The sequence below is a fragment of the Primulina eburnea genome, chromosome 1 (assembly GCF_022965805.1).
Source record: "Primulina eburnea isolate SZY01 chromosome 1, ASM2296580v1, whole genome shotgun sequence".
Taxonomy (NCBI): domain Eukaryota; kingdom Viridiplantae; phylum Streptophyta; class Magnoliopsida; order Lamiales; family Gesneriaceae; genus Primulina; species Primulina eburnea.
The window spans coordinates 65710214-65738165 of record NC_133101.1 but is presented as its reverse complement, the minus strand read 5'-3'; the positions used below and the strand labels follow the sequence as shown (position 1 = coordinate 65738165).

The window sequence follows — 27952 nt, the reverse complement described above, 5'->3', positions numbered from 1 at the left end:
CTCATGGGGGTAGTAGCTTTAGAGTAATTCTCCATACCAAAGTTCTTTAGCATGTCTCTATGTATTTAGCATGGTTAATGAAGATGTCATTTTCTAACTTCTTGACTTTCAATCCTAGAAAGAAGTTTAATTCTCACATCATGCTCATCTCAAACTGATCCTGCATTAACTTGGAAAATCTCTCACACAACTTAGGATTAGTTGATCCAAGTATAATATCATCAAAATAGATTTTCATACATAATGAATGATCATCTTCTGAAAATATAGACAGTGCTTTATCAACTGTTCCAATCGAGAAGTCATGATCAAGTAAGAATTTGGTTAAAGTATTGTACCATGCTCGTGGTGCTTATTTTATTCCATATAATGCTTTATCTAATTTATATACATGATCGCGATGAGTGTGACTAACGAATATGTGGAAGTATCCACGGTCCAGATCTCATATAGAGTCTTTTCATGATTCTTGTTGATCATTGACCGGTTTTGAGAATAACAATCAGTGTTGACTTATGCCCAAAATCTCTGAGAGATTACAGATTCTGTTAACAAGTTCTAGTTGTTTCCTTGATAGTGCAGTTTCTTCTTTCAGCAACTTCATTCTGTTGCGGTGATCTGACACCTGAGAGCTCATGCTTGATGTCGAGGTCTTCAAGTTAGGATGACAGAAATTGATTCAGAAATGAAGTTCCTCTATCACTTTTGATCATGTCCACTGCTTCAGTTTTATCATTCTAAAGTTTCTTGAGGAGTTTGATGAGCTGAGCAGCGGTTTGATCTTTGGAACTCAAGAATATTACTCACGTGAACCGGGAGAAATCATCAATTACCACTAGGGTATATTCCTTTCCCCCTAATCTCATTACTTGTATGGGTCCAAACAGATCCATGTGAAGTAGTTCCAGGCATCGAACTAATAAGTTCCTTCCTTTTTTTTTGAAGGTTGAGCGGACCTGTTTATCTAGTTGACAAGCATTGCAGATTCGATCTTTTGCAAAATAAATATTAGGAAAACCAGATACCAACTTAAGCTTGCTAATTGTGGCAATGGATTTGAAGTTAAAGTGATTGAGCCGTTTTTATCACAGCCAATTTTTATTTTCATTTAAGGCGATGAAGCAAGTAGGTGCATTTAAACTATCATCATTCCATTTCACCTTATATGTGTTCTGTTATCTAAGACCAATATATACAGTATTGCCTGCAATAGATTTAACAGTGCACGTGTGCCTGTGAAACTCAACGGTGTAACCATTGTCACAAATATGACTTATGCTAATCAAGTTATAACATAAATTTTCAACTAAGAGTATATATTTGATAATAATTTTGTCGTGGGTAATCTTATCTTTAGCCACTGCTTTACCTTTAGAATAATCACCAAAGGTGATTCTTGGTCCTTTATAGTCGACGACTTCTGATAGGAGATTTTTATTACATGTCATATGTCTGGAGCAATCGCTGTCCAAAAACTAGATGGATTCTTCCAAGTTCTTCTTCTTTAGTACATGAAATCATTGAAATGAAAACTTTGCACCCATTTCTATTTGGGTCATGAACTGATTAGACCCTTAAAGACCCACACATGGATTTTTCTGAGGGATTTTCTGTTGTGTGTCCCAAGATGGATGCAGTTTGGTACACAATCTGGTGGTGTGTGCTTTGTTTTTTCTTTTACAGTATGTTGTGTTGGCCGTTTGACATTATCACTCAATCTGTACCTATTTTGAACCGATCGGCCCTTGTAATATCAGTTAGGTCTTATTTTCGAGTGATATATGGTTGATCTTGGCTTTCCGCGGGATCAATCTGAACCATTGTGAACGATTGGATTTGGCCTGCGTCTGAGCCATGATTGGTTGGACTTCGCACTCTCAAATTCGACATATTCTATACCACGTCGCCTTCCATAGTTCTCAAAATTTACATTCTGATTGATTTGGACTTCAGGCTCGTTATATTGATGTACCTTACTAGATCTGAAAAATTTAATTTGTTTTAATTTTTTTTCTCTAGTGGCGATTGATTTTGTGCTTCAGATGTGCTGCATTCATTGATGTTGTAACCTAGCACAGTTATGTCTCTGGCCAGTGTCTGCATCCTAAGCATCCTTTCAAGGGAAGCTGATGACTTGTTCCATGATTTGACTGTGTTCATCAACCGCTTATTTTCTTTTAACGTCTCATGGAATAGTCTTCGCAAGTCATCATTCTCAGCCGCAAGCAGACTTAACTTCACTTTCAAACCGTCAATCTCCTTTTGCCACTAGAAGCTGGAGAGGGTTAACTTGTTTTTCAAGTTTTGTTTTTCTGCCTTAGCCGCATCGAATTGCTACGCTATTCCCTTAAACTCATTCAACATGTCATGTAGTGCCGTGACAAGGTCTTCTCGTGTAAATTCTAGAGATTCGAAATCAAATACCATTTCTTCGGTGGATTCTGATACTTCATCAGCCATGAGACAGTTCTTCGCTTTCACTTGAAGATACCTCAGAAATGGACCTTTCTGAATCTGAATTGTCCCATTATCATAATCTTCTTTAGAAAATATAGGAATATTGTTAAATGATGACATATTGTTTGTAGATATCAACGTTCAATAAAACCCGCTCTGATACCACTTGTTAGGATCGGGAAAGAGTTTAGAAGAGGTGTGTAAATTCTTTAAAAATATTTGATTTTAAAATTTTTTTCAATCGTTTTTAGGCATTCGAAAGTTTTTCTTGAACGGTTAGAAATATGAACCATTTGAAAAGTGCGAAAAACGATTTAAAATTCTAATGATAGCTTCAACTGGTTGGCTGGCTTGTTAACAAGAAACGGTTTGAAATGTAATTGCTCACGGAAAGTAAAGACACGTGATTTTTATGGATGTTTGAAGATAAAACTCTTATGTCACCCCTTCTTCTTCTTTAAGAAAGATTCCACTTAAAGACTTTGACTTTATAAACTTACTGCAACATCCCACTCCAATCAAAACTTATCACAATGCCTGTTTTGAAAATCTTGGTGATCACTTTACACTTCTGGATTTTAATAACTCTCGGTTCACCAAACAACAAAATCGATCAAATAATGTTTTGAGTAGCACGAAGTTGTTCCTTGAATGATCAAATATCTTTCTATTAAGTGTGTGCTTGATGAGGGATAGAGTATATGAACTTTAAGTGTGCTCAAATCTTCGAGTATGCAAGCTTTAGTATTATAGCGATCGCGTGGTTAAAAACCTTAATTGATCGAACTCATGTCTGCATTCTTCAACTCTTCTTTTATAAGCTATCATCCCAACGGTCTGAAAAGATGTATAACGTTTGAAAACTTTGAACAGCCGGTTGAAAATCTTCTAACGGTTGAAACTTCTTCAAGCTATAGGCGATTGTGCTCCAAGCGATTTTGAAGTGTTCCTGGTATATAAAATAAACTGCGGTTGTTTTCCTGAAATAGGTAGGTGCTGTTTTGATTTTTTCAATCACTAACTTTAGGATAGTATTAATTTCTTAACAATACTGGATCAAAAGGATAAAGATCTTCGCAACAAAAAGATTCAGCTGGTAAAAGTGTTATGGCGTAATCAATGTCAGCAAGTTGTCGCCAAAAATATCCTTTTCTGGAAGCTACAAACTTATGAAAATAATTTCAAAAATACACATTTTGGGTACAAGCGGCTGAGATTTTCAAAAACATTCAACATGAAAGTTGTAGAACGCTCCACGGTGGTTTCACCCTAAAAATATTGGTCGTGCGTAGTGGTTTGGGAACACCCACATGCCACATTGTTTTTAAAAACCAACCATGACCGAATATTTCTACACTAATTTTAGGCTTTGAATCCAAATTTCAGAGTTTTCCAGTTAGTATAAGATTTTTTGTTTTAAAAACCAAAATTCTATCACTTGTTTTTTTTGAAAGTTTAGAAACTATTTTTATATTTACATTTTACTATCATGCACATTGTTTCAGGATATAAATATGAAAAGAAAGTTCTTCACTAGGATGTCTAAGTACACCAAAGTTTGGACCGATGAATGGAAACATTCACGGAAGCCAAATTTTTTTGGCAATCAACACCCTCGGGAATTCAAAAAATTTTCTATACAAAAATTGTTACTCAGTGATATACACCTACTTTAAATTTTTTATATTTTTTTGAGATGATTTCGAATTATTATGATTTTTCTGGTAAAATATTATATAATATCAAACTCAATTTTAACCAAAAGTTTAAACATTAGGGTAGTCAAATATCTAGTAGCCTTGCTAATATATAAAACATCACAAAAATAATTATTCTAGGGATTATTGAAGCAACCAGAGTGTAAGGACCGTGTATCGTATTATCGTAAATCTTATATGATTATCGATAATTAATGAAATTGTCATGGATTATGTATTGATGTAAATCGTGACAATGAATTGAGAAATGAATATTGTATATGAATTGATGTGGTACGAACTTGATTTGAAAGGCCGGACGCCAATATAGTACAAAAACAATAATTTGTACAGAACATGTGGCGCCCGAGCGGTAAAAGATTACCGCCCGAGCGCCAGGGAAAGTAACAATTGTGTTCGGGCAGAACACTCCGCGCCAGATTTCTTTCTATATAAATTTTTGGTATTTGGTTTGACATTTATGATAAAATTATTATTCTCTTTATTAAATATTGCATCATACTGCAATTTCACATTTGTCATATTATGATGCATGTTTGATATTGCGAGAATACTATTGAATTCCAATCAATCATGAACTACTGTAAATGAATAGATGAATGATTGTTTATTGGTGCACTAGATAACAATCATCGTAGCAAAAATTAAGTCCATTGGATAACGCGGCTTCGACCCATAAAATGAGTTTAATGAACGAGTTATCAACAAGAGTATATGATTTATCTGAACAACGTGACTTCAGTCTGGATATGTGAGTTTACTTTGGCTCGAAAGCACTACACTGAATTTTGATGAGAGTCATCTCTTTAGCCTACGATATTCACCCTAGAAACTAATATAATTATTATATTAGGCATAGTTTGGCACATATGATAAGATAATCATGTAATATATAATATAAGGATAAGTTAAGGATAAATAAGATGTAGGATATTATATTTAATGTTTGGTATGATTTTAATAAGAGTGATTAAATTTATATATTAGATTATAATGACAAAATTAACCTCATCATAATAAATTTTATAATTTCAAAGTTGTTGTTTGAGTTCATATTTTTTATTTGTTCATACGCCGATAGTGCTCGCATGATTTATTTATTTTTACCTAATTTTATATATTATATAATATGATAATTGAGCCCTTGATTTGTGAGTCAAGTTAAATATCAATTTTTAATGTTAATCAGGTGATACTAATACTTTTATTAAGATTTATAAAAATTATTTATATAATTATCTCGAATTCATTTATATAATTATCATATTATATAATATATAAAAATATTTATTTGATTATAATTTCTACCTACTAGCATAAATTTATAAAAATCACTTATAAATTGAGGGTAATTAAATCATTTGTAGTGTATTTTATCCTTAAATAAAAATTATCACACCTAATAGAAATGATATTTTATCCTTCTAAAAAATTATTTATCAAGGGCCCATGATATTATCATGAGCTTTTTAAAAATGTATCAAACACGAGATAAGGAGGATTATTATCAATCTCTCCTTTATCCCATATACCAAACTATGCCTTAGTATTTACTTCACTTTGATTTATATCATTTTACCATTTTTTTCAAGATATATCGTCTCAACAAACTTAATTTTTATTATCTTTTCTATTATTATAAATATCAGATATTGAAGTATGGATAATTTTGTGTGTTATTTAATCTATTCCAAAATTTGTACCTTATTATATCAAAATTATGGATGGGTATGTTTGATTGTATTATTATATTTAAATAAATTATAGAAACGTTTTTGCTGTTAATATTAATTATAATATAGTTTTTTTTTTTTTTACGAAAATAATTATAATATTGTTATCATGAATCGGGACTACGCAATTTTGTTTGATAAAATAATATTATGTTTGGTAAGATTTTTAAGTGTAGGATAATTTTGAATTTTTGGATGAAAAGACGAAATTGTCCTTCCCCTTCGCGACGGCGGCAGCCGGTCGGAAATGGTGGCAGTTTCCGGAAAATTAGCGACGGATTTTAAAAACCGTCGCCGATCTAGTTTTTATTTATTTTAGTTACTAAAAAATTTGACATTTAGCAACCGTTTGAAAAAAACCGTCGCTATTTGCGACGGTTTTTTGCAAACCGTCGGTAAACAGCTGTCGGCCGGCGGTCAATCGCCTGTCGGTCGGTGCTCGGCCGCGGTTGGCGGTCATTCGGCGGTCGACCGGTGGTCGGCCGGCGGCGGTTGTGGAGGCGGCAGTCGGTGGCGGGAAGTGGTGGTAAGTTTGATTTTAGGCGGGAAGTGGTGGTGAGTTTGAATTTAGGAGAAGGGTAAAATTGGAAAATAAAAAGGTATTAAGAGTGGGATAAATAATCCTAGGGGATGAGGAGGTATTATTTTAACCTACCTAATATAACCTAATCATTCATAGGAGGGATTGACTTGATTAAATAATCACCCCAACCAAACGCCGGATAGAGTAATATAAAATTATCTATCATACCCAATCACCCCCAACCAAACGTTACCCAAGAAGCGAAACACTTGTCGACGAGCGGCGGAATACTTTGGTGAGACTTTACCCTTTTTACGATCTCAATTTTTTTAAATCCCAAAATCTCCGTCGATTATTAATCATCGTTTTTGCAAAAGTTCAGGTGGGTAGGCTCCAATTTGTTCATGCGACATCTTCATTTTCTAATTCAAGGGTTTATTTTATCAATCTCTTGACTTGATCTGTGTGAATGGCGTTACTTGATCTGCTCGTAACCCATTGTGCGTGTCTCTCAGTCGTATTCAAATCGAAGAAAGATACGAATTTGTTCGTGTCCTCGATGAATTCCCATTTTTTTCTTTTTTAATTAATGTTACAGGTGTAAGCATTGGTCTTTTGATTTGATTGATTTTTCAGAACTTTGTTGTACCCATCATAGATCTGTATCGGAGTTTTTTTCTATTTTCTTATTTTTCAGAACGTTTTGTGGCGCAGATAACAAAACTAAGAAAACAGATTAAGATGACAAAATCTTGTCTTTGATTCTTAGGGATCTTTATATTTTTGGAATTGAATTGCAAGTAAAGATCTGTTTCCTCGAATATCTGAGCAGAATTGTTTAATTTATCTGAAATTAGTTGTGGAATTAAATTCTTCCGATTCACCTATAGCTCTTTATTTGTCGGGAAAAGAATCTATTTTTTCTATGGAAAAGAATCTATTTTTTCTATGGTAGATTCTTTTCCGATATGATCTTTCATGCGATGCTGAGAATGTTTTGTATACATGTGTACAAGTTGAACTGCAGAGTAGAAAGTAAAATATGGATGACCAGAAGAAGCAGATCACCAAGGTTAACCAGCTACGCCCGTTAGATTCCGGGGTCACTTTGATTGTAAAGGTTGTCAGTGCAAAGGTTGTTGCTCAGAGAGGTCGTGCTCAAGGTCGTTTTACTGAATGCTTGGTGGGAGATGAGACAGGAATGATTATTTTTGCTGCGAGGAATGATCAAGGTCGGTATTTTCTCCTAACAAATAGAGTCCCTGTATAGACTTATAGCTTCTTAGATGGCCTAGAAAATTAATCAAGTTTCGCGATTTCTGTTACTCATGAATTGTGGAGTCGCTTTGATGAGATTTTCTACCTGTTTCTTCTTGTTCTGCTTCCTTTGTTTACTGCCTGTGATGATTAGTTAATGCTTTAGAATGGCATCAATGTAATCATATTCGAAATAACTTCAACATGGAAAATGGAAAAGTTGTTACTTTTGATTGGCTTGTTCCAGTAACTAACTATTTGGTCATCTCTTTCTCTCTCTTGCAAATATTCATCTTTTTAAATCTCGATTATACGTTTGTGATTTTCCAGAATCTTAAAATAAGTTAATTTATGGTATTGGCATTTTACAGCCATAGGTTTAATCCATGTAATTAGATTCTTTTGATTTCAAAGGTGTTATGTCTATCTTTTTAACAAATCCTTAGACCCCACTCTTCAGGGGTGGCACCCGCCCGTGGATTCGATCTTCTCTATACACTCGTTTTTCATAAATTCCTTTCCCCGTCAAAGTTCCTTACGATTCTTTAGACACATGGATGTAGGGAAAAAACTAATGCCTTGAAAAGATTTGTTTGCATAAATGCTAGTTCATGTGTAGTTTAGAGCCAATCTATTTTCATTGAGAATCTTTAGTTTATCCGCATGCATAATCGTGCATGAAAGGAAAGGCCTCTGAAAATTCGTAAAAAGCTTTCTATTAATAAACAATATTCTTGAAGGCTGGAAGATTATGATGCTCCACCAAGGCTAACCCCCGGCATCCCAAGATTGTTGGCACACAATTTTTTTTTAAAAAATTTAGTATATAACGCATCAGAGGACGTCTTACTTGAATGATATAGTCCATGGTTACTTGCACTTTGTGGACTATATACAATGGTGTTTTTTCAATATGTTTTTGGGATCAGTGACGTGTTTTCGGAAATTCCGTTGTAGCCTGGAGAACAATTTTTTTTGGCACAAGCATCACAACCTTGACATGTCTTTTTTCCCATACTTCTGGAGTTTTAATTTTATTGCATCTGTACACTTGAATATTTTCAGTGGATGTGGCCAAGGATGGTAACACACTTGTTCTCTCAAATGCGAAGATTGACATGTTTAAAGGATCAATGAGGCTTGCAGTAGATAGATCTGGGCGAGTTGAAGCTGGGGAACCGGCGAGTTTCATGGTAGAAGAAAGCAACAACTTGTCTTTGATTGAATTTGATCGATATGATGTAGCAGTATGAGCCTTACGTGGCAAAACAAATGTTGTTTTTAAATTTAGAGGACAAGGTTTGATTTTTGCAGTTTTATACTTGAGTTGAATCCAAGCTCATAATTATTGGAGTTTGCTTCTTATATCTACAGCTCTGGGTATGGCTTATCTGGTTTATGTGGGTATGCTTGTGGTGTGGGATGAAATGATTATTAAAGTTGGTGTTGTCCAACTCAAATAGGCTGTTTTTCTCTCTTTTGAGGAATTAAATATCGATTGCACTGCTACTTTATTTTTCCCTCCGAGAAAAATAGCTACTGGTTTTTCATATTGGATCGGCCAGTTCCATTGGCCCAACCCTACTAATATTTTTTACAGTCAAGTCAATAAGAAATGGTCCAACCTGTCGTGAATTGGTTGATTTATTTATTTATTTTTATCTAAAAAAATATATATATAATTATACATATATTGATTAGATTTAAAATATAACCCTAGTTATTCTGCATATGCGACATGTGTACGGTCTTTTTTTATCATTAACGATTGATTAAAGTGAAATTTGACAAACTATGGAGACTAAATTGATATTTGAATTGTTGAAATAAAAAAATAAAAATAAAAGTGTGTGTTGAAATAAAACAAAAAACAAAATTGTAATATTAGTATTATATAAAGATAAAGTTGGAAAAAAATGGGTGTACTCAATTTTAATACAACAAAATAGATAATATAATATAAGATTAATTCAATTCGATCATCAATTCAATTAAATCAAATCAATTGAACCATATCTTAAGATAAATCGATTCTCACTACGAAAACTTTGATTCAAATCACACTAGTTAGATTTAATGGAAAGAAAAACCAAAAAAGAAAATTAGACATCACATGAGAATGGAACCAATTGATGGGTCTGCAATGTAAATATTTATCCAGAGGAAAGGGCAATAAAATGTAAATCTAAAAATCTTTGAGCAATCGCCGCTCTCCTCTCCTCTCTCTCTCTCTCTCTCTCTGCGACACTGATACACCTCAGCCTCCTCCTTCAGTCTATATCTACCCCCCAAACAATCCAAATAATCGGATTCAAATGGCGTCCACTTCTACGCTTTCTCTGTGTTCTCATCCAAAGGTTGTAAATTGCGTTATGTTTTTTTACTTAGTATTATCTTCGTTTAAATTTCCCCCCTTGTCTTAGGTCAAACAGAGAAGAGAAACTGCCACCATCAAGCATGGTTCGCTGTGCTGCTATGCGCCGGGTGTTCTTGCCCGTATATACACAAATACGAGCTTTGCTTCCAAGACCTTCCGTCTCAATAGGTTGAGCATTAAAGCGTCCGCCTCTTCTGGACGCAGCAATTCCAGTCGTAGCTCGAGTTCTCGGAGAGTTTACCACCAGTCTCAAGCACAAGCCCCCGTTGCTATGGTGAAAGAAATGGATTCCTCTATTCTCCCCGTAGGCGCATTTGCTGTTGTCACATTCGGATTCGGTACATAATTCATGACTATTTATTTGTTTTGACGAACTTTAGGATGTTTTTTTTTTGTATGACTTGCTATCAAATTTGGAGCAGCCGATTCGTTGATTTGTTTGCCTGTTGCGTTTGGATGTATGTTTTGTTAGGGATGATTTATGTAATTGTTCTTTGAATAGGTTGATTTAGAGAGGATGGGTACCATTTTTTGGATTCATTCTGGCAAATGGCAATTGACTTGAAAGGATGATGCTCGAAGCTTCTTTTTAATTAATTGAAAGTTCTTTGGGAACTCATTTGATTGTTTAGCAATCACCTGCAATTATTTGTTGATCAATGTCTCTCATTGTTTAATTGACAATGCATGTATAATAAACGTGGGTCTTATATTGTCTGATTATTCTGTGATGTGGCCTGTGGTAGTGAAGGTGTTAGCATGCACTTATGTCGTGGTATCAAATTAAATTTTACCACCATAGCCTTGCCACCTTGAGGCTGCCAATTTTGGCTCCTGCAGGAGGGTTATTACGTATTCCAAATACTTTTTGTTATGAGAACATTTCTCTATTGATAACTAATCTGTCTTCCAGCTCACAGTTTTGTGGAAAATGATGGAGAAAATCCTTATACTGAAACCTCTTAAGCCTGTATCAGAAGAAAATAAACCCACTCAAGGTGTGAAGTGGTCCTCTGCCCCTGGGACAAATTTATTATCATCTTCTGGACCAAAGATTGAGAGAGAATCCAAGCAAAGATTAAATGATTTTGCCAAAGAGATTAGATCATTTGCGAGCGTTGACATGTCAGGTTCATAAACATTTTAATTCTTATCTGGTTGTTTCAATGATGGTATGTATAAGTTTGTTAAATTCACATCGAATTGAACTTACTTGAATAAAAAATAATTATTTTGGCACTATTTTATTTCCTTCATTATTTTGTCATATTCCTGTGGAAATTTTCTGTTTACTAAAACCCGTTGAATAATCCATTTTTCGTCTTATAAAGGCCACACACAACAAGACTTTACCTTTTCTTTTCGTGGCGTCTTTGAAAGTTTGTGTTCAATTGTCTAACCGCACAAAGTGTTGTTAGGTCGAAACTTTGGAGATGAAGGATTATTCTTTCTAGCTGAGAGCTTAGCATACAATCAGGTCAGTTTTTTAATAATCATTTTTCCTTTTAAATTCGAGCTCAGAATTCACAAACTTTCAATTCTGCTATCCATTAAATCCACATTTTCTTATTTTCAGGTTGCTGAGGAAGTAAATTTTGCTGCAACTGGGATTACTGCCGATGGGATAAAAGCATTTGATGGAATTTTGCAATCTAACATCGCACTAAAATCTCTTAATTTATCTGGAAATTCTATAGGAGATGAAGGGGTGAAGGTAAGGCTCAAATATGATATAGTTCTACAATTTTATCCCCCTGTGATGTAGCTGATGCTGTTAGATGATCAAAAGCTACGCTCCTTGTTTGAATAATTTTTGCTATTTTACTACTTTCTACTCTAAATCAATCTCTATTTTTTTCCCTGTGCATAAAAAATATATGACATCCGGAAAGCGGGGCCGTGGGTTCATTTGTTTCCATCTTACTTGTTCGTGACCAAGATGTTTCTATGTTCATGGTGAAAATAATATAATGGGTCTACAACTTTGTGAGATATAGTCTTCTATGCATGGATTTATAAGATGTATTAGCAATTCTTCCATGTCTCGTTTCACTTATCAGAGGATTTTACTCTTTTTCGTTTAACTGAATTTTTATAATGATGGAAAGTTATAATGATTGACTGTCTTTTCCCCATGAAACTGCTGTTTAGACATCCTCTATTCTGGTTTTTGCAATTTTACAGTATCTATGTGACATTCTGGTGAATAATGACAGTATTCAGAAGCTACAGCTAAGCAGTTGTGCATTCGGAGACAAGGTTAGCTAACTTTTGGAGTTGAAACTATTGTTAATATGTGAACTCTGTCATACCCTTTATACAAAATTCTAAAAAGGTTCCTTGGAAAAATGCCTAATTTATATCTCGTTTTTTCCCATGACAGGGAGCAAAAGCTATTGCTGAAATGTTAAAGAAAAACTCAAGTTTGCGCGTGATTGAACTCAACAACAATTTGATTGATTACTCCGTATGGATAATAATTTTTTTATACTTTCTAATCTTTTTTTAGTGGATGTGCCGTTTATCTGATTCTCCCGTCTATTCTGCTTCTTCGTATGTTTCGGAAATGGAGGTAGGGATTTTCAGGCCTCGCTGAAGCACTTCTTGAGAATAGAAGCATACTGTCACTATACCTCAAGTAAATCTCCTGCTACCCCAAGAGTGAAATCGTAACTTCTCTGAAACATTATCTTCTTTTTATTTCCGTAAATTTATGCGTGTTTGGCTTATCCAGTGGCAATTATGGTGGTGCCCTTGGTGCAGCTGCGCTGGGAAAAGGGCTGGAGGGGAATAACTCCTTGCGGGTATCAGTCTTTCTTGATTTAGGATTTGGTTTAGAAGATCATCACCACCTCAAAATGTCAGTTTGTTCCATCACCCTACCATACCTATTCTAATGATATAACTTGAGAATACCAAGGTCCAAAGGTCCTTCTATAGACTATAATATAATCGCTACAAGGATGTACCGATGTCTTTGATTTTTCTCTGGAAGATTTGCTATTCTAAAACTTTTGTGTTGAGATATGTCTGAACTCATAGAGAAGTCATAGGTGAAAGAAGCTTTAGTAACAGCCATCTTTTTATGCGAATAAGCTGAACACCGTATTTAACTCCGTAGCTTGCCTTGCGGAACTGTCTTATGCATGTCTTAATTCATATAGGAACTATATTTGCAAGGAAACTCTATTGGAGATGGAGGAGTTAGTGCTCTGATGACTGGCTTATCTTTGCATAAAGGTTCTGCCACTTCCACACTTTCTGGTATGATATCTTATTCCTACACAACGCGGCAGACTGATTTTCACGTTGTTATTTTAGGAAAGCTTACAGCCTTGGATCTCGCAAACAATTCAATTACTGCAGAAGGAGCCTACTATGTTGCTGAATATATCAAGAAAAGCAAAACTTTGTTGTGGATAAATCTTTACATGAACGACATTAAAGATGAGGTACATGTTTTTTTTATATAATTAATAGTATGAAGTTGACCCAATTGTAACAAACCCCTTGCCAACTAAAAAAAAAAAAACAAGATATTTGATGCTAGATCAAGGGGTCCTCAATACTTTGAAAGTTTACACGTTGGCGACCTTCTGAAGATTTAGTTCGAATATGTAGCTGTTGATAACTGAAAATAAATCTGCTTAGGTTTATGAGTTGCTCTAGAACTTGGAAGCTTTCTACATTTGAAATTATATGTATGGTTAGGCAGTGGCATTCAGCTTTCACCAGGCTCCTTGAGGTCTGAATGTTAAGTATCTTAAATTTCATGATTTCCTCTCCATTTTTAGCTTATGTCCTGCCATAGTTGAAGGTTAATCTACCATCTGGCTTTGCAAGGCTGATCTGGCCAGTAATCTCTTGCTGTTGTGTGGGAGTGTACTGACTTCTTCCGTTCCTGGCTCTTATTCAGGGAGCTGAAAAAATAGCAGAGGCTTTAAAGCAGAATCGTTCAGTTACGAATGTTGATCTAGTGAGTAAATGAATCTGTACTAATCTCTCTGGAATCAATATGATTGTCAACACTGTTATCCCAATTATTGGCAGGGTGGAAATGACATTCATGCCAAAGGTATCAGTGCAATAGCACAAGTATTGAAAGATAACTCCATCATTACAGCTGTGAGTGCTCTCCACCAATCTGTCATTTCTAATTATTTTACGATGTTGAAACCTTAATTTCTCTGTGTCTTTGTTAGTTAGAACTTGGTTATAATCCCATCGGGTCTGATGGCGCGAAGGCTTTAGCAGACGTCCTAAAATTCAATGGGAACATAACTAATCTCATGCTTGGTTGGTGTCAGGTAAGAAAGCTACTACATACCCATCAATCTTTTCTCAACTCTTTCTCCCCATCATATTGTTTGACCTTTTTATTTGCATGTATTTTACAGATAGGAGCCAATGGTGCAGAGCATATTGCAGATATGTTGAAATACAACAGTACCATAAGAAGTCTAGATTTACGAGCCAATGGACTTCGAGATGAGGTTCATTTCTTTTTCAGTGTCTTTATGGTGTAATTTCCACATCATATGGATTAGTCTATCAATCCTTTGATCTCTTTCCAATGTTGCATGCTTTGTTTGCAGGGTGCCATGTGCCTGGCTCGCAGCTTGAAAGTGGTTAACGAGGCTTTGACGTCACTCAATCTTGGGTTCAATGAAATACGGGTGTGTAATCTAATCAGTGCAAGTCTGCAGCTCTGTAAATATTAGCTTCTGGCATCAATGTTTTGTTAAACTAAATGCAGGATGAAGGGGCTTTCTCCATTGCTCGAGCACTCAAAGCAAACGAAGATGTGGGGCTCACATCATTAAACCTAATGAACAACTTCCTCACCAAACTGGGACAGGTTATTCTCCTTCTTTATGTTATTATATAAGATTTGTCTACTTCGTATTCCAGTCTATTTTAATAAAGATGCAGTATGCAAATGGTCGGGCCAAACATGAAAGATCGCCCCCTCTAAATTGTATCACTTGGAATAGATCTATGAGTAATTTTTAGCTGCAAGTAATCTTAAAAAAACGTGCAGAGTGCAATTGCTGATGCTAGGGACCATGTATACGAGATGACCGAGAAGGAGCTTACGGTTGTTTTTTAGTTGGTTAATATATAGGTTAGAGGATCAAGGGTTTCTTTTGTCTTTTGATGGTTTTTTTTAACGAGTTAAGAAATTATCCTCATTTTACGGGGATTTAGCTGATTGAGATATTATTTGAATCGAGAGGAACATCGGAAATTTTGGCATCTAAATGATCCCTTAAACCATTGTTATCCTGGCTAGATAGATTTTTTTTTTGGGGCTATTTAGTGATAACTAAGAATTTACATTCGTTTTTTATGCATGTTTCACCGGAATTACTGCATTGACGACGATGATAGCGCATACGCGATTGATGTAGGAGTAAAAATGTAAACCATCCGGCCATTGTCTTGCTTTGGTATATAAGGAATGTTTGCAAATACTTAAAATATAATTTTGAATTTTTCATTTACAAAGTTTTGCAATTTTTTTTTTAAAAGTTAACAATCACTTCTTTTAAAAAATATTTACAAATACTGTGTCATACATGATGATACTCGTATTCAAATGGACGATGTGATAATTTTGAATTTTTTTTAAGGAAGATGACATGAATTGTTTCAGCTAAAATTTAAAAGAGTATGTCTTTTGTTAGACGGTCTCACGAATTTTTATCTCTGGGATGAGTTAACTATACTGATATTTATAATAAAAAATAATGCTCTTAACATAAAAAGTATTGCTTTTTCATGGATGATCCGAATAAGATATATGTTTCGTAAAATACAATCCATGAGATCGTATTACATAAGTATTTGCATACTTAAAATGTGTTTAGAAATAGTATTTTATTGTGCAATGTAATTAAAATAATGGGGAATTGAATAGTTTCAAAGCAATTTGACATGCAGGACTATCAATGGAATATTGTGCAGAATGGGAAATTTATCAATTTTTTTCCTATAGGTCAATAAATGTATTCGCAATTGGAATATAAATATGTGAAGTTGTAAATTATAGTTTTAAACTGCGTCAGTGTTTTTTCATCGACCACGATGATATATATTCGAGTTAAAAGAACTCCGTACACTGGCTTAATGTCGGATCGCACTTGCCCCTTCATGTTTTAATTTTTCAATGCGTTAGTAAAATTATTCTATTACTATTATCAAGTCTAAGGTTAATAGATGAAAATTAGTTTTATGGTCCGATATTTTGTCTTTTTTTATTTTTATTTTAACAAATTATAGTTTAGTCTCTAATTAATTTGTGTAATTTTGATTTGATCCAAAAAATAATCCCGTGTGTTTTTTTGTTACAATTATTATATTATTTCTATTTGAATATAAATTAAATTAATAATAAAAAAGACCGTACAAATCTTTTACTATTTATTAAGTTTAAGCATATTAGAATAACTGTTTTTGGTGTCTTTGGTCTGTTTTTTGGTTTCCCTATTTTGCCCCTATTTGATATCAAAATTACATTTTTGTTTTTTTTTTAATTTCAAAAAACATTTTTATTTTTATTTTTTTTATTATAATTATTCACATAGCACTTTAGTACCTCGATAATTTGTCAAATTTCATTTTAGTCCATAAATAATTATAAAAAAAAATTGTACACACACGCACCGCGTGTGCAGAGTAACTAGTATGTAGAAAAGCACAGGAATACGTATGTCAGTGCACTGGTATTATCTTATAAACGAATAACGAAGAAAAAAAAAAGGAATAGTTTCCCAAAATCTGCTTCTTAAGTAATCAGAGAAAAAATAGCAATAAATTAGGAAAGAGAAAAGAAAAGAAAAATTAAAAAGACAAACAAAATAAAATAATAAAACAAAACACGTGTCAATTATTTGATGTAGGGGGCGTAAAGCTCCCGATGGAGCATAGACACTACCTTATATTTGCTCTATTTTACAATGAGTTTTTGTTTAAAATCTCCTTCCGCTTTCCACTCGTTGCGAAAACATGCTTATTTCAATGCTCTACGCCGGAGCAACTTCGCCTCCTCCCAAATTCCCATCACGCATACACACATTCGTATCTCTGGCAACTTTATCTTTTCCCGTTCTCAACAATTTTAGCCCACTCAAGGCCCTCAGAATCCGGGTTCTCGCAACCGCCGCCGCCAGAAATAGAGGTGAAGCCGATACCTTTTTAGCTGAAGAACATGTTTCATGGGCTTCTCTTGGGGTTTCGGATGGCCTCGCCCGCGCCCTCATTAATGTTGGCCTACATAGACCTTCTTTGGTTCAGGTTCCCTATATTTTCTCTGCTTTTCTTTAAGTTCTTTTTTGTGTTTAGATTGGATGTGTAAAGTCATGATTTTTATTTGGGAAAATTGGAATAAAGAACTTATTGGTTCAGGTTCTTTAAAAAGGGAGAAGAACAAAAAAAAATAGAAAGATGATTCTCAAACTCGGCATTCTATTAAATAGCCCCATCATCCCAAAAGAGCAAGATGATCCTCAATGACATATGATATTATGGACTCAGTGTACTAATGAAACTGAAGTGTGCTATATAACAATTGACAGTGAGAATATGGCCTCCAAAGCTTTGGTCAAGGTGCTGACTTTGAAAATTGAGAAGCATCCTTTATCTTGCAAAATCGCATGGATTAAAATTGGCCATTCTGAGTTCTCAAGAGAATTTGTGATAATGCTTATAAAATTGATATCGAAAGTGACATGAACATCTCAAATACTTTCAATGACTTTGATATTTTGTCTACTTTCCATCAGGTTTTTTTTTTCACGAATCTTCAAGAGGAGATACCAATTGGGTGCAGCAGAAGGGAGTGTCTAAATTCAAACAATAAAGAACTTGAAACAAGAACGTAAAATAATATAAATCTGAATATTAGTAAAGCTAAATGGATGTTTAAATGCAGGGAATAAGTTCATATAAAGTACTAATCCTGTCCTGATATAATACTATACTGAGAGTCCTACTATATTTAAAAATATTAGTCCTAATGAAACTGAAATACTAAGAGTCCTAATGCAAATAAAATACTTTAATAATATATGAAAATAAAAACTAGTTAAACTCGTGCAGAATCAAGAAGTGCAAAATTGAATTTGTCATTTGTGATTATTAAATTTCTTTTTCTTTTCTGAGAGCCATATTCAGAAATTGTAGTTCAAAACGTTTGGAATATCTCTTTATTTATTTTTAATAAACAATGAGGAAATAGTTAATCGTGATGGAACTCACTAAAATCTCAATTCAGGCAGCCTGTATACCAACCATTCTTGCGGGAGCTGATGTAGTGGTTGCAGCAGAGACTGGAAGTGGCAAAACCCATGGATACTTAGTTCCTCTCGTTGACAGGTTATGCAGAAATATGGATGTATCAAAACGTGCTGTGGATGATCACAGATGGCACAAGAAGCACCATGTTTCTCTTGTTCTATGTCCTAATGTGATGCTGTGTGAGCAAGTTGCTCGCATGGCTAACTCTCTCATAGATGATAACGGTGTGCCATTTCTTACTGCTTCTGCCATTTGTGGCCGGCAGGTACGACTATGTTTTGTTTTAAAACTTATTGCTGGTTGATTGTTAAGCTATGGGCCGAAAAGCAAAGTTACTAGTCTATAATTACTAGAATATTAGGTGGGAAAATCTTCAAGCTTGCATATCCCTGAAGCTGATGTGTGCCTGTTATGAGCCCAGATCCAAGCCTTGAAGATTTGGGGCCATCAGGCCCAGAAGTTTCAAAGGCCCAACTAAAATGGCCTTTGAAAAGCCCAAGATAATTAACACGTATGCTAGGAGGAACAAGGGAAAGAAACACGTGAATGGGGGGGAATAAAAGGGTAGTTAGGGGGAGGGGAGAGAGGCATTCAGTTATAGTTTTGTTGAGTGACACTAGCACTGCTAGGGAAAGTGATATTGTACAGAGCACATATACTCTGGGATCCTCTTTTCTTCATTGAATATAATATATCATTTCTCTTATTGTCAAGTATACTTACCATTGTTTGTGTGATAATTTCGGTGCATAACATTTGGTCCGACCTGCCGGATTCGAGGAACGCACGAAGACGATGGCCAGCACACGTAATGATGCGAAATTTGAAACAATGGAACGATCGGTGAATGGACTGCAGGAGAGTATGATGCAGGTACAAGGAAGGCTGGATAAACTCGATCAAACACTCGGCAGCTTCCAAGAGCTGAGGGGACTGATGGAACAGCTGATTAAAACTCAGGGAGGAAGGAAAAATCATGATCATTACGACGAGGCGCTGGAAGGAGGGCGGGAGGAGAGTGCGGAAGCCATCCACGGTAGGGGTCAAGAGATAGTTACAGAAGAAATGAGGGTGGCGTTGAAAAAGATTGAATTACCTGTGTTCGAAGGAGAGGACCCGATGGGTTGGCTGGGGAAGGTGGAGCAATACTTCGATATCCATGACACCCCAATCGGATGTAGGCTCAAACTGGCTTACATCTGTATGCAAGGGTCCACCATTCACTAATTCCGCTGGATGAAGACAAGGGTCCCTAACATGAACTGGGATCGGTTTGCGGAGGAGTTGATCAAGAGGTATGGCGGGTATGAGGCTAATCCATTTGAACTCATAGCCTCGCTGAAACAGGGACAACAGCCGATCGACACCTATATCGAGCACTTTGAGGTGTTGGTTGCCCAAGTTGGTGACATACAAGAAGACCAATGTTTGGGCTATTTTATGAGCGGGTTACGGGAAGAAATCCGTCGGCGAATGATCGTTCATAATCCGAGGACAATAGATCGCGCGATGCTGTTAGCGAAGGGGTTGGAAGTGGAATTGTTCGGGAAGGTGATGGATCGTGGGAGAAATAGATCTGGGCTGGGCCAGGGTCTCGAACAAAGAGGGCCCCTGAAAGTGAATTGGGTTAATCAGGCCCAGTTCCCTGACAAGGATCGGCCCTCTAGTAATCCACCATCGCGTACCCATGCACAAACGTTGAGTCCAGGAGATGAGTTTCAGCACAGGCCGCACGCCCCAAAAGCTTACGGAGGGGGGTCGCGATCTTATCCTGGTGGGGGCAGTGATGGGACAACGAGGGTTCAGGCGCCTAAGAATCGTGACGGGCGAATTGTATCACACCAAGAGTATTTGCACCAAAGGGAGAAGGGGTTGTGCTTCAAATGTGGGGAACCTTACCACCCTTTACATCGATGTGTGAATAAAAGCTTAAGGGTGACGATTCTGGCGGAAGAGGATGGGGAAGAAGTTGAGGAGGGACAGGGGGCAGCGGAGGAGGAAAGTAACCAACAGCAGGGGGAGGCAGAAGCATGGTTGGGAGCCCCCGTCACTGAATACAATACGCTGGAACTACCAATGTACTCCGTCAGCGGAATTTATCAACCGCAGACGTTAAAAATGAAGGCGAAGATAGCAGGAAGGGAGGTGATAGCGATGGTTGACAGTGGTGTGAGCCACAACTTCATATCGAGAAAATTGATTACTGATTTGGGTATCAAGGTGGATGAGATGGTGAAATTTAGCGTGTGTTTGGGGGATGGGTGCCGAGTGGCTTGTCAAGGATTGTGCAAAGGGGTGGAGATTGATTTGGGTCTCTGCCAGATATAAATCGAGGGGTATTTATTTGAATTGGGTGAACTTGATCTCATTTTGGGCGTAGACTGGCTCCGAACCTTGGGCGACGTCTTGCTGAATTGGGCCAATATGGAAATGAGATTTACATGGCAAGGGCAGGCTGTGGTTCTACGAGGAGACCCAACACTTAGTAGGTCTGTGATATCACTCAAATCATTAGTCAAGGTAATATAGGTGGACTACTGTGGGGCAATTCTGGTCAAGTGGAATGAAAGGGGGCTGAGTAAACTGGCAGTAGAACAAGAGGGTGCAAATGGGGCACTTGACACTCTTCTCTCTCAGTATGGAGAAGTGTTTCAAGAGCCTACAGGATTACCCCTTCGACGATTACAAGATCATGTCATCAACATCAAAGAGGGGTGTGGGCCGGTGTCGGTGCGGCCATATCGCTATGCTCATCACCAAAAGGATGAGATAGAACGCATGGTACGAGATATGCTCAAATCGAGTATCATACAACCAAGTGGCAGCCCATATTCCAGCCCCGTCATTTTAGTAAAGAAGAAAGACGGCAGTTGGCGATTTTGTATTGATTACAGGGCCCTAAATGAGATCACCATATCTGATAAATATCCTATTCCAGTAGTTGAGGAACTCTTCGATGAATTACATGGTGCGAAGTATTTCACTAAGCTGGATCTCAGGTCGGGGTATCACCAAATTCGGGTACAACCCGAGGATATTCCAAAAACAGCGTTTCGTACGCATGATGGGCACTACGAATTTGGGCTTATATTTGAGGAAATTTGTTCTTGTATTTTTTGATGATATACTAATATACAGTGAAGGTTGGGAAGAACATTTGTTGCATGTTAAGATGGTGCTTGATGTGCTGCTGTGTAACAGCCTGGTTTTGAATAAAAAAAAATGTCATTTTGGGCTGAGCCAAGTGGGCTACTTGGGACACATTATCACTGGCCAAGGAGTGATGGTAGACCCCGATAAAATAGCAAGTGTTCGGCAGTGGCCGAGACCGGAAAACAGGAAGGGCTTGAGAGGATTTCTGGGGATGACGGGGTACTACCAAAAATTCATTAAAGATTATGGGAAGATTGCAAAACCATTAACTGATCAGCTGAAGAAAAATAATTTTTCCTGGAATTACATGGCAGAGGAGGCATTTATCAAGCTCAAAGATGCTCTTAGCACGGCCCCCGTCCTTAAAATGCCCAACTTCAGTCAAGAGTTTGTGGTGGAGTGTGACGCTTCAGGGGTGGGACTCGGAGCAGTGTTGGTTCAAGGGGGCAGGCCCGTCGCCTATTACAGTAAGGCATTGGCTGAGAGGGCTTCAACCAAGTCAACATATGAACGAGAATTAATGGCTTTGGTATCAACAGTCCAACATTGGCGCCATTATCTTTTGGGGCGGAAATTCACGGTGCTAACAGATCATAAGCCCCTCCGGCAGTGTTATGAAAAGCGAGCGCCTGGCTGCGCCTAGGCGACAGGCGCAGCCAGGCGCACGCCATTGAACAAGCGCGCGCCTGAGGTGCGCCTCAGCCCAGGCGCGCCTCTGCAGAAAGGCGCGCGCCTGTGGGCTTTTAATTATATGATGTGAACGATATATATAACTCAAGCTAAATAAAATATAAAGCCCAATAACAAGAAATAGCCCTGTTTGATAATTTACAAAGCCCTACCATCTGCATGGTACGTTCTTTTCCTTAGCGCCTCTCATATTATTTCTGATTCTTTCGGTGTTTGCACAGCGGCCTTCTTATTCGACTTAAACTCTCGTTCTGTAACTTCTGTTCGTTCCTCTCTGTGCTAGAGTGTTTCATCATCTGTGCTAGTTTTCTTCTTCAAAAACTGTGAGTATTTAAGAGTTGGCTTTGTGGATTACAGTTTAGGATTTATTGTATATGGATTATGGATCATAATGTATTCTGTGCTAGTTTTCTTCTTCAAAACTTGGGAGTATTTAAGTATAGGATTTATTGTGGAGTTCGGACGTGATTAGGATTAGGAAAAGAATTCCAATTGATATCTTACTGTTGCCGTGGCCTGTGAATAGGAAAAGAATTATTATCTTTTACTGTTGCTGACTTGCTGTAGCTTACTTTTATTATTAAGATTTTTAGTCAATTGGTCAAAGAAAAAAAAATATTATAACTGTTATTTATGATATTGTGCTGATTTTCCAGCCCGTATAATCAATTCATTAATAAGACAAAACAAGATCAGTGGTTTCCAGATGTATTTTTTTCCTAGTATAAGCCAAATTTTATTATATTATTTAGAATAATGACTTTGATTAACATTTATTTCTTATTCACATTATTTCTTATGCACTTACGACTTATTAATGAATTTTAGATGATTGGAGTTTGTTTTTTTGTTATGATTTATGCTACATTATCTGTTAATGAATTTTTATTTATATTATTTGTTATCTTTGTGAAAGTATTTAATTTAAATAGTATAAAATACTTCATATATCTTGAATTTTAAAATTTATGTCAAATGCGCTTTACTTCGATAAAGCGTGCGCTTCGCCTTGCGCTTTGCGCCTCGGGCCCCAAGGCACCCTAGCGCTTTAGTGCGCCTTGCGCCTCAAATAACTATGCCCTCCGGAGCCTCTTACAGCAACGCATTACAACTCCTGACCAACAGTATTGGTTGGCCAAGCTGCTCGGTTATGAGTTCGAAATCAAGCACAAGAAAGGGCTGGAAAATGGGGCAGCTGATGCGTTGTCACGAAGAGAAGACAGGGGCGAATTGATGGTAGTAACAAAGGCAGAGTGGGTTGAGATAAACGAGCTTAAAAAGGCAGTTTGGGAGGATCAAGAGTTGAAAAAAATAATTGATAGACTTCAAGGGGAGGACAAGGGCAATACCCATTATAGGGTAGTTAACGGCTGCTTGTTGCACAAAGGCAGACTGGTAATTCCAAAATCATCACCGTGGGTCACCAAGCTGTTGGAAGAGTTTCATAATACCCCAGTTGGGGGTCACGCCGGGGCATTACGAACTTACAAAAGGGTTGCGAGTAATTTCTTTTGGAAGGGGATGAAGGAAGATGTCAGAACATTCGTGGCACAGCGCACAATCTGTCAACAACAAAAGTATGAGGCCATCAAACCTGCGGGGCTGCTTCAGCCGTTAGCACTGCCAGAAGTGATTTGGGAGGACTTAGCCATGGACTTTATTACAAGACTTCCCAAATCACAATGGTATGATGTTATATTAGTGGTGATAGACAGATTATCCAAGTATGCACACTTTTTGCTGTTGAAACACCCCTACAAGGCAAGTGCAGTAGCTGAAATTTTTGTCAAAAATGTGGTGAAATTACATGGGGTTCCAAAGACGATTGTGAGCGATAGGGATGCAGTGTTTTTGAGCCTGTTCTGGTCTGAAATTTTCAGGCTCCAAGGCACCCAACTTAAGATGAGTACGGCGTATCACCCTGAGACCGATGGGCAGAGTAAAACATTGAACAAAGGCGTTGAGACTTATCTTCGTTGCTTCTGCTCAGAGCAGCCTAAAAGTTGGGCTCAGTGGCTACATTGGGCCGAATATTGGTACAATACTTCTTATCAAACATCAGCGGGGATGAGCCCATTCGAAGCAGTTTATGGACGCAAGCCTCCACGGATGACACAATTTATTCCGGGAGAGACACAAGTAGCAGCAGTATCACGGGCATTGGGGGACAGAGATGAGCTCTTGCGGCAGCTCAAGTATAACCTAGAAAGAGCTCAGCAGTACATGACAAAACATGCTAACAAAAAAAGAAGAGAGGTACAATTTCAGGAAGGAGACATGGTTTACTTGAAGTTGAGACCACATAGACAGATTTCAGTTTGTTCAAGGGTTGCTCAGAAATTGTCTAACAGGTTCTATGGTCCTTTTAAGATTGAGAAGAAGGTAGGGACAGTTGCCTATAAATTGCAGTTACCCGAGGGGTCGAAAGTGCATCCATTTTTTCATGTTTCATGCTTGAAAGGAGCAGTGGGACGCTCCGAAATTGAGATCAAACTCCCTGAGGAACTCGACAAAGATTTACGCATGACCTTTGAACCTGATGTGGTTTTAGCAGGAAGAACTAAGCACATGATGGGGCAGCCTTGTCAACAGATTGTAGTGCGATGGAAGGGCCGAACTGAAGAGGAAGCTACATGGGAAAGCCTAGAAGATTTTCAAGGGCAGTTTCCTGATTTTCGCCTTGAGGACAAGGCGCATTTTGAGGAGGCCGGTAATGTTATGAGCCCAGATCCAAGCCTTGAAGATTTGGGGCCATCAGGCCCAGAAGCTTCAGGCCCAACTAAAATGGCCTTTGAAAAGCCCAAGAAAATTAACACGTATGCTAGGAGGAACAAGGGAAAGAAACACGTGAATGGGGGGGAATAAAAGGGCAGTTAGGGGGAGGGGAGAGAGGCATTCAGTTATAGTTTTGTTGAGTGACACTAGCACTGCTAGAGAAAGTGATATTGTACAGAGCACATATACTCTGGGATCCTCTTTTCTTCATTGAATATAATATATCATTTCTCTTATTGTGAAGTATACTTACCATTGTTTGTGTGATAATTTCGGTGCATAACAGTGCCATGGTAGATTACTACTTGAGAAATCCTCACGATGGCCAACTCTGGAGGTCTTTCATCGACTATAATTAATGTACCTTAGTTGTACTTATAATTCGAATATGGGCACATTATCAACATGATCCCTTCTCCAAGTTTCCCAATCTGTTGTATTGATTTTCAGATAGAACATCAATTTTATGCTACAAGACAAAAAATAAAGCTCGAACCCAAAAAACTAGTAGATTATGTTGGAGAGTAGCTCCAGCTTATGTGATACATCACTATTTAGTATTTATTGTGGATCCGATACAGAACATACAACATTGATGCAATAGTATATCGGATTTACCGACTTTTTCAGTGTAAAGTTCTTACACATGGTACATCACCATTTTTTTATAGGGCTTGTCAATCAAAGAACCGGATATAATAGTATCAACTCCAGTTGCTCTTCTGAACTTTCTTTATGCAATTGACCCAGAAAAACGCAGAAGTGCTGATCATATACGCCGCTTGAAATATGTGGTAATTTTTTGTACAAGTGACCATGCGTTACTATTTGTTAATAACTCATCATTCACTGGTTGTAGTCTATGTCAATCCATTCTGTAGGTTTTCGATGAAGCAGACCTGCTGCTCTGTGGGAGTTTCCAGAACCAAGTAATCCGTCTTATAAACATGCTTCGTTTTGATGAGAAGCAGTTGTCTCGAGTGAAAAACCCAGATTCTGTGGCACAGGAATCTGACTCATTTCCCCTAAAATCCTCTGAAATAGAGGTCGAGGAGGGAATATTTGTGGATTTAGCTGAGGAAGATGAAGATTCTGATAATACGTCTGCTATAGAGGACTTGGATTTCAAATCTGAGATTAAGATAAAACAGGACTGGAGGCGTGTCAGAAAATTATATGATCGCAGTAAGCAGTACATTTTTGTTGCAGCCACTCTTCCTCTGAATGGAAAGAAAACTGCCGGAGGGATTTTGAAACGGATGTTTCCTGATGCAAGTTGGCTTAGTGGAAGTTATCTCCATCGTCAAAATCCAAGGTCCCTCCATTCATCTACGGATGCATCAATACCCGTAGTTAATTAATTCCCTTTTTTAAGGGAAAAATAACTTTTTCTTATCATGAAAGGTGATAATTCAAAATATGCTATTACAGTATTTGATTTTGTGTGTGCTCCAGGTTGGAGCAAAAGTGGGTAGAAGTTACAAATGATACAGAAGTAGATGCACTAATAAATGCTGTCAACAGTGGACTTAACACTAAGGTTGGTTCCAGCTCTGGAATAATTCGGACCATGGTGTTTGCAAATACTGTTGAGGCTGCCGAGGCTGTCGCCAAGATTTTGATGGGAGTGAATATCAAATGTTTACGGTACCATAGTAGCATCTCTTTGGAAGAGCGGACAGAGAATCTGGTTGACTTCCAGCTGAAAGGTGGTGTTTTTGTGTGCACGGATGCTGCTGCTCGAGGGCTTGACATACAGAAGGTTTCTCATGTTATTCAGGTACGATGTTATTCAGGTACGTCAATATTGTTGAGATTATAAAATATGTTTAATATTATTTATTTTTTAATAAAAAATTACTATCATAGTTGTCCAAGTCTAGTTTTATCTCTATAATGGGATGATAGATTGTATTATACGTAAAGAAGACTGTATATTGTGTCTCCGACGTTGGTTTTGATGGTTATAACTTATACCACATAAAATTTATGCTTTACTTGGTTCCTCTATATTCCTAGTATTCAAAATTCAGTTATATTTACTTAAGTATGTGATTATGGCAATGTAGTAGAAATTCGACATGACTGGAGAGTGGGGTTAGTTTTACTTCCTATGCCACCCCTACTAGAAGTATTTAGTCCCCTTGATTTATGTTTCTGTAAAATCTGACAAGTTGGTTTCCTGGTAGGCCGAATTTGCGACTTCGGCTGTAGACTTTTTACATAGAGTCGGTCGCACAGCCAGAGCTGGTGAGAATGGCCTCGTTACAAGTCTTTTTACAAAATCAAATCGAGATCTTGTTGCTGCAGTTCGTCATGCCGAAGAACTGGATTTGTCTGTGGTAATATTTTAGCTAATGACAAACAATTACGTTTTGGCTCAAATAAAATTTCTTTAGGAAGCTTTTTATGCAACGATCTTTAGCATTTAATTATTTTACTTCAGGAAAAGGCATTTAGCAGAAAAAGGAGTTTCCGAAACAAGCTTAAAAAGAGAGGTAAACTAGAATACTCCTCTGAGGCGACATAAGTTGAGATGGCTTGTTTTAAAATAATTTAATGGATCACAATTTTCCAGGTATAAATAGACCGGATGGTGCATCATTCATTCCACAGGAAATTCCATTGTAAACTACTAGATATGTAATAGAAGGAATGCAGCCACAACTTCGCTTTTGCAACATGCTACGTTTTCAGACAAGGACAACCCAAGCTAGAATGCAATATTCACCCTCGACCATAAATACCATCACGGTACCTCCCATTTGCCAATGGATAATAGGTGTGTTCACTGTTGTGAAATGTACGCAACCAATTGTCAACAAATGCATTAGATCTAATGTTATTTTTGTTGAATTTGGAGTAAATTCCTCCGTTCTGTGAGAAATCATTCTTGTATGATTTTCGTTGAATTTGGAGTAAATTTCCTAGAAGAATTAGACTGTTGTCGAAAAAATTCCGTGAAATCCAA

At 37.1% G+C, this 27952-nt stretch overlaps 3 protein-coding genes across 7 annotated transcripts; all 3 read left to right on the top strand.

Annotated features, from left to right (window-relative positions):
- The first annotated feature begins 6668 nt into the window (after window positions 1–6668).
- LOC140803011 (uncharacterized protein At4g28440-like) lies at window positions 6669–9055 on the top strand. 2 transcript variants are annotated; one of them, XM_073158692.1, is made up of 3 exons: window positions 6669–6726; window positions 7448–7663; window positions 8754–9055. In XM_073158692.1, the coding sequence occupies exons 2-3, from the start codon at window positions 7474–7476 to the stop codon at window positions 8939–8941; spliced, it is 378 nt and encodes a 125-aa protein (XP_073014793.1). In that variant the 5' UTR covers window positions 6669–6726; window positions 7448–7473; the 3' UTR covers window positions 8942–9055. The 2 variants fall into 2 exon arrangements, with proteins under 2 accessions (XP_073014793.1, XP_073014785.1); XM_073158684.1 differs by having other exon boundaries at window positions 6686–6813.
- Window positions 9056–9877: 822 nt separating this feature from the next.
- LOC140802990 (uncharacterized) lies at window positions 9878–15415 on the top strand. Of its 3 annotated transcripts, none has more exons than XM_073158665.1 (18): window positions 9878–10045; window positions 10121–10403; window positions 10986–11195; window positions 11484–11542; window positions 11642–11779; window positions 12250–12324; window positions 12449–12532; window positions 12642–12703; window positions 12800–12869; window positions 13230–13305; window positions 13387–13517; window positions 13982–14041; window positions 14116–14190; window positions 14268–14372; window positions 14463–14558; window positions 14661–14741; window positions 14822–14923; window positions 15107–15415. In XM_073158665.1, the coding sequence occupies exons 1-18, from the start codon at window positions 10004–10006 to the stop codon at window positions 15173–15175; spliced, it is 1818 nt and encodes a 605-aa protein (XP_073014766.1). In that variant the 5' UTR covers window positions 9878–10003; the 3' UTR covers window positions 15176–15415. The 3 variants fall into 3 exon arrangements, with proteins under 3 accessions (XP_073014766.1, XP_073014760.1, XP_073014774.1); XM_073158659.1 differs by having other exon boundaries at window positions 10112–10403; XM_073158673.1 differs by lacking the exon at window positions 9878–10045 and having other exon boundaries at window positions 10263–10403; window positions 10979–11195.
- Window positions 15416–17011: 1596 nt separating this feature from the next.
- LOC140802968 (DEAD-box ATP-dependent RNA helicase 22-like) lies at window positions 17012–27881 on the top strand. Of its 2 annotated transcripts, XM_073158616.1 has the most exons (9): window positions 17012–17361; window positions 18341–18628; window positions 25653–25775; window positions 25863–25910; window positions 25989–26296; window positions 26437–26761; window positions 27171–27323; window positions 27428–27479; window positions 27560–27881. In XM_073158616.1, the coding sequence occupies exons 1-9, from the start codon at window positions 17074–17076 to the stop codon at window positions 27610–27612; spliced, it is 1638 nt and encodes a 545-aa protein (XP_073014717.1). In that variant the 5' UTR covers window positions 17012–17073; the 3' UTR covers window positions 27613–27881. The 2 variants fall into 2 exon arrangements, with proteins under 2 accessions (XP_073014717.1, XP_073014707.1); XM_073158606.1 differs by having other exon boundaries at window positions 17013–17361; window positions 25863–26296.
- Window positions 27882–27952: the final 71 nt, after the last annotated feature.

Coding starts and splice junctions, on each gene's coding strand:
- LOC140803011 (XM_073158692.1), top strand. CDS start 7,474: ATGGATGACCAGAAGAAGCAGATCACCAAGGTTAACCAGCTACGCCCG. Junction 7,664..8,753: donor TGCTGCGAGGAATGATCAAG/GTCGGTATTTTC, acceptor GAATATTTTCAG/TGGATGTGGCCAAGGATGGT.
- LOC140802990 (XM_073158659.1), top strand. CDS start 10,004: ATGGCGTCCACTTCTACGCTTTCTCTGTGTTCTCATCCAAAG. Junction 10,046..10,111: donor CTCTGTGTTCTCATCCAAAG/GTTGTAAATTGC, acceptor CCCTTGTCTTAG/GTCAAACAGAGAAGAGAAAC. Junction 14,559..14,660: donor CCAATGGACTTCGAGATGAG/GTTCATTTCTTT, acceptor CTTTGTTTGCAG/GGTGCCATGTGCCTGGCTCG.
- LOC140802968 (XM_073158606.1), top strand. CDS start 17,074: ATGCTTATTTCAATGCTCTACGCCGGAGCAACTTCGCCTCCTCCCAAA. Junction 27,324..27,427: donor AAGAACTGGATTTGTCTGTG/GTAATATTTTAG, acceptor ATTTTACTTCAG/GAAAAGGCATTTAGCAGAAA. Junction 27,480..27,559: donor AAACAAGCTTAAAAAGAGAG/GTAAACTAGAAT, acceptor ACAATTTTCCAG/GTATAAATAGACCGGATGGT.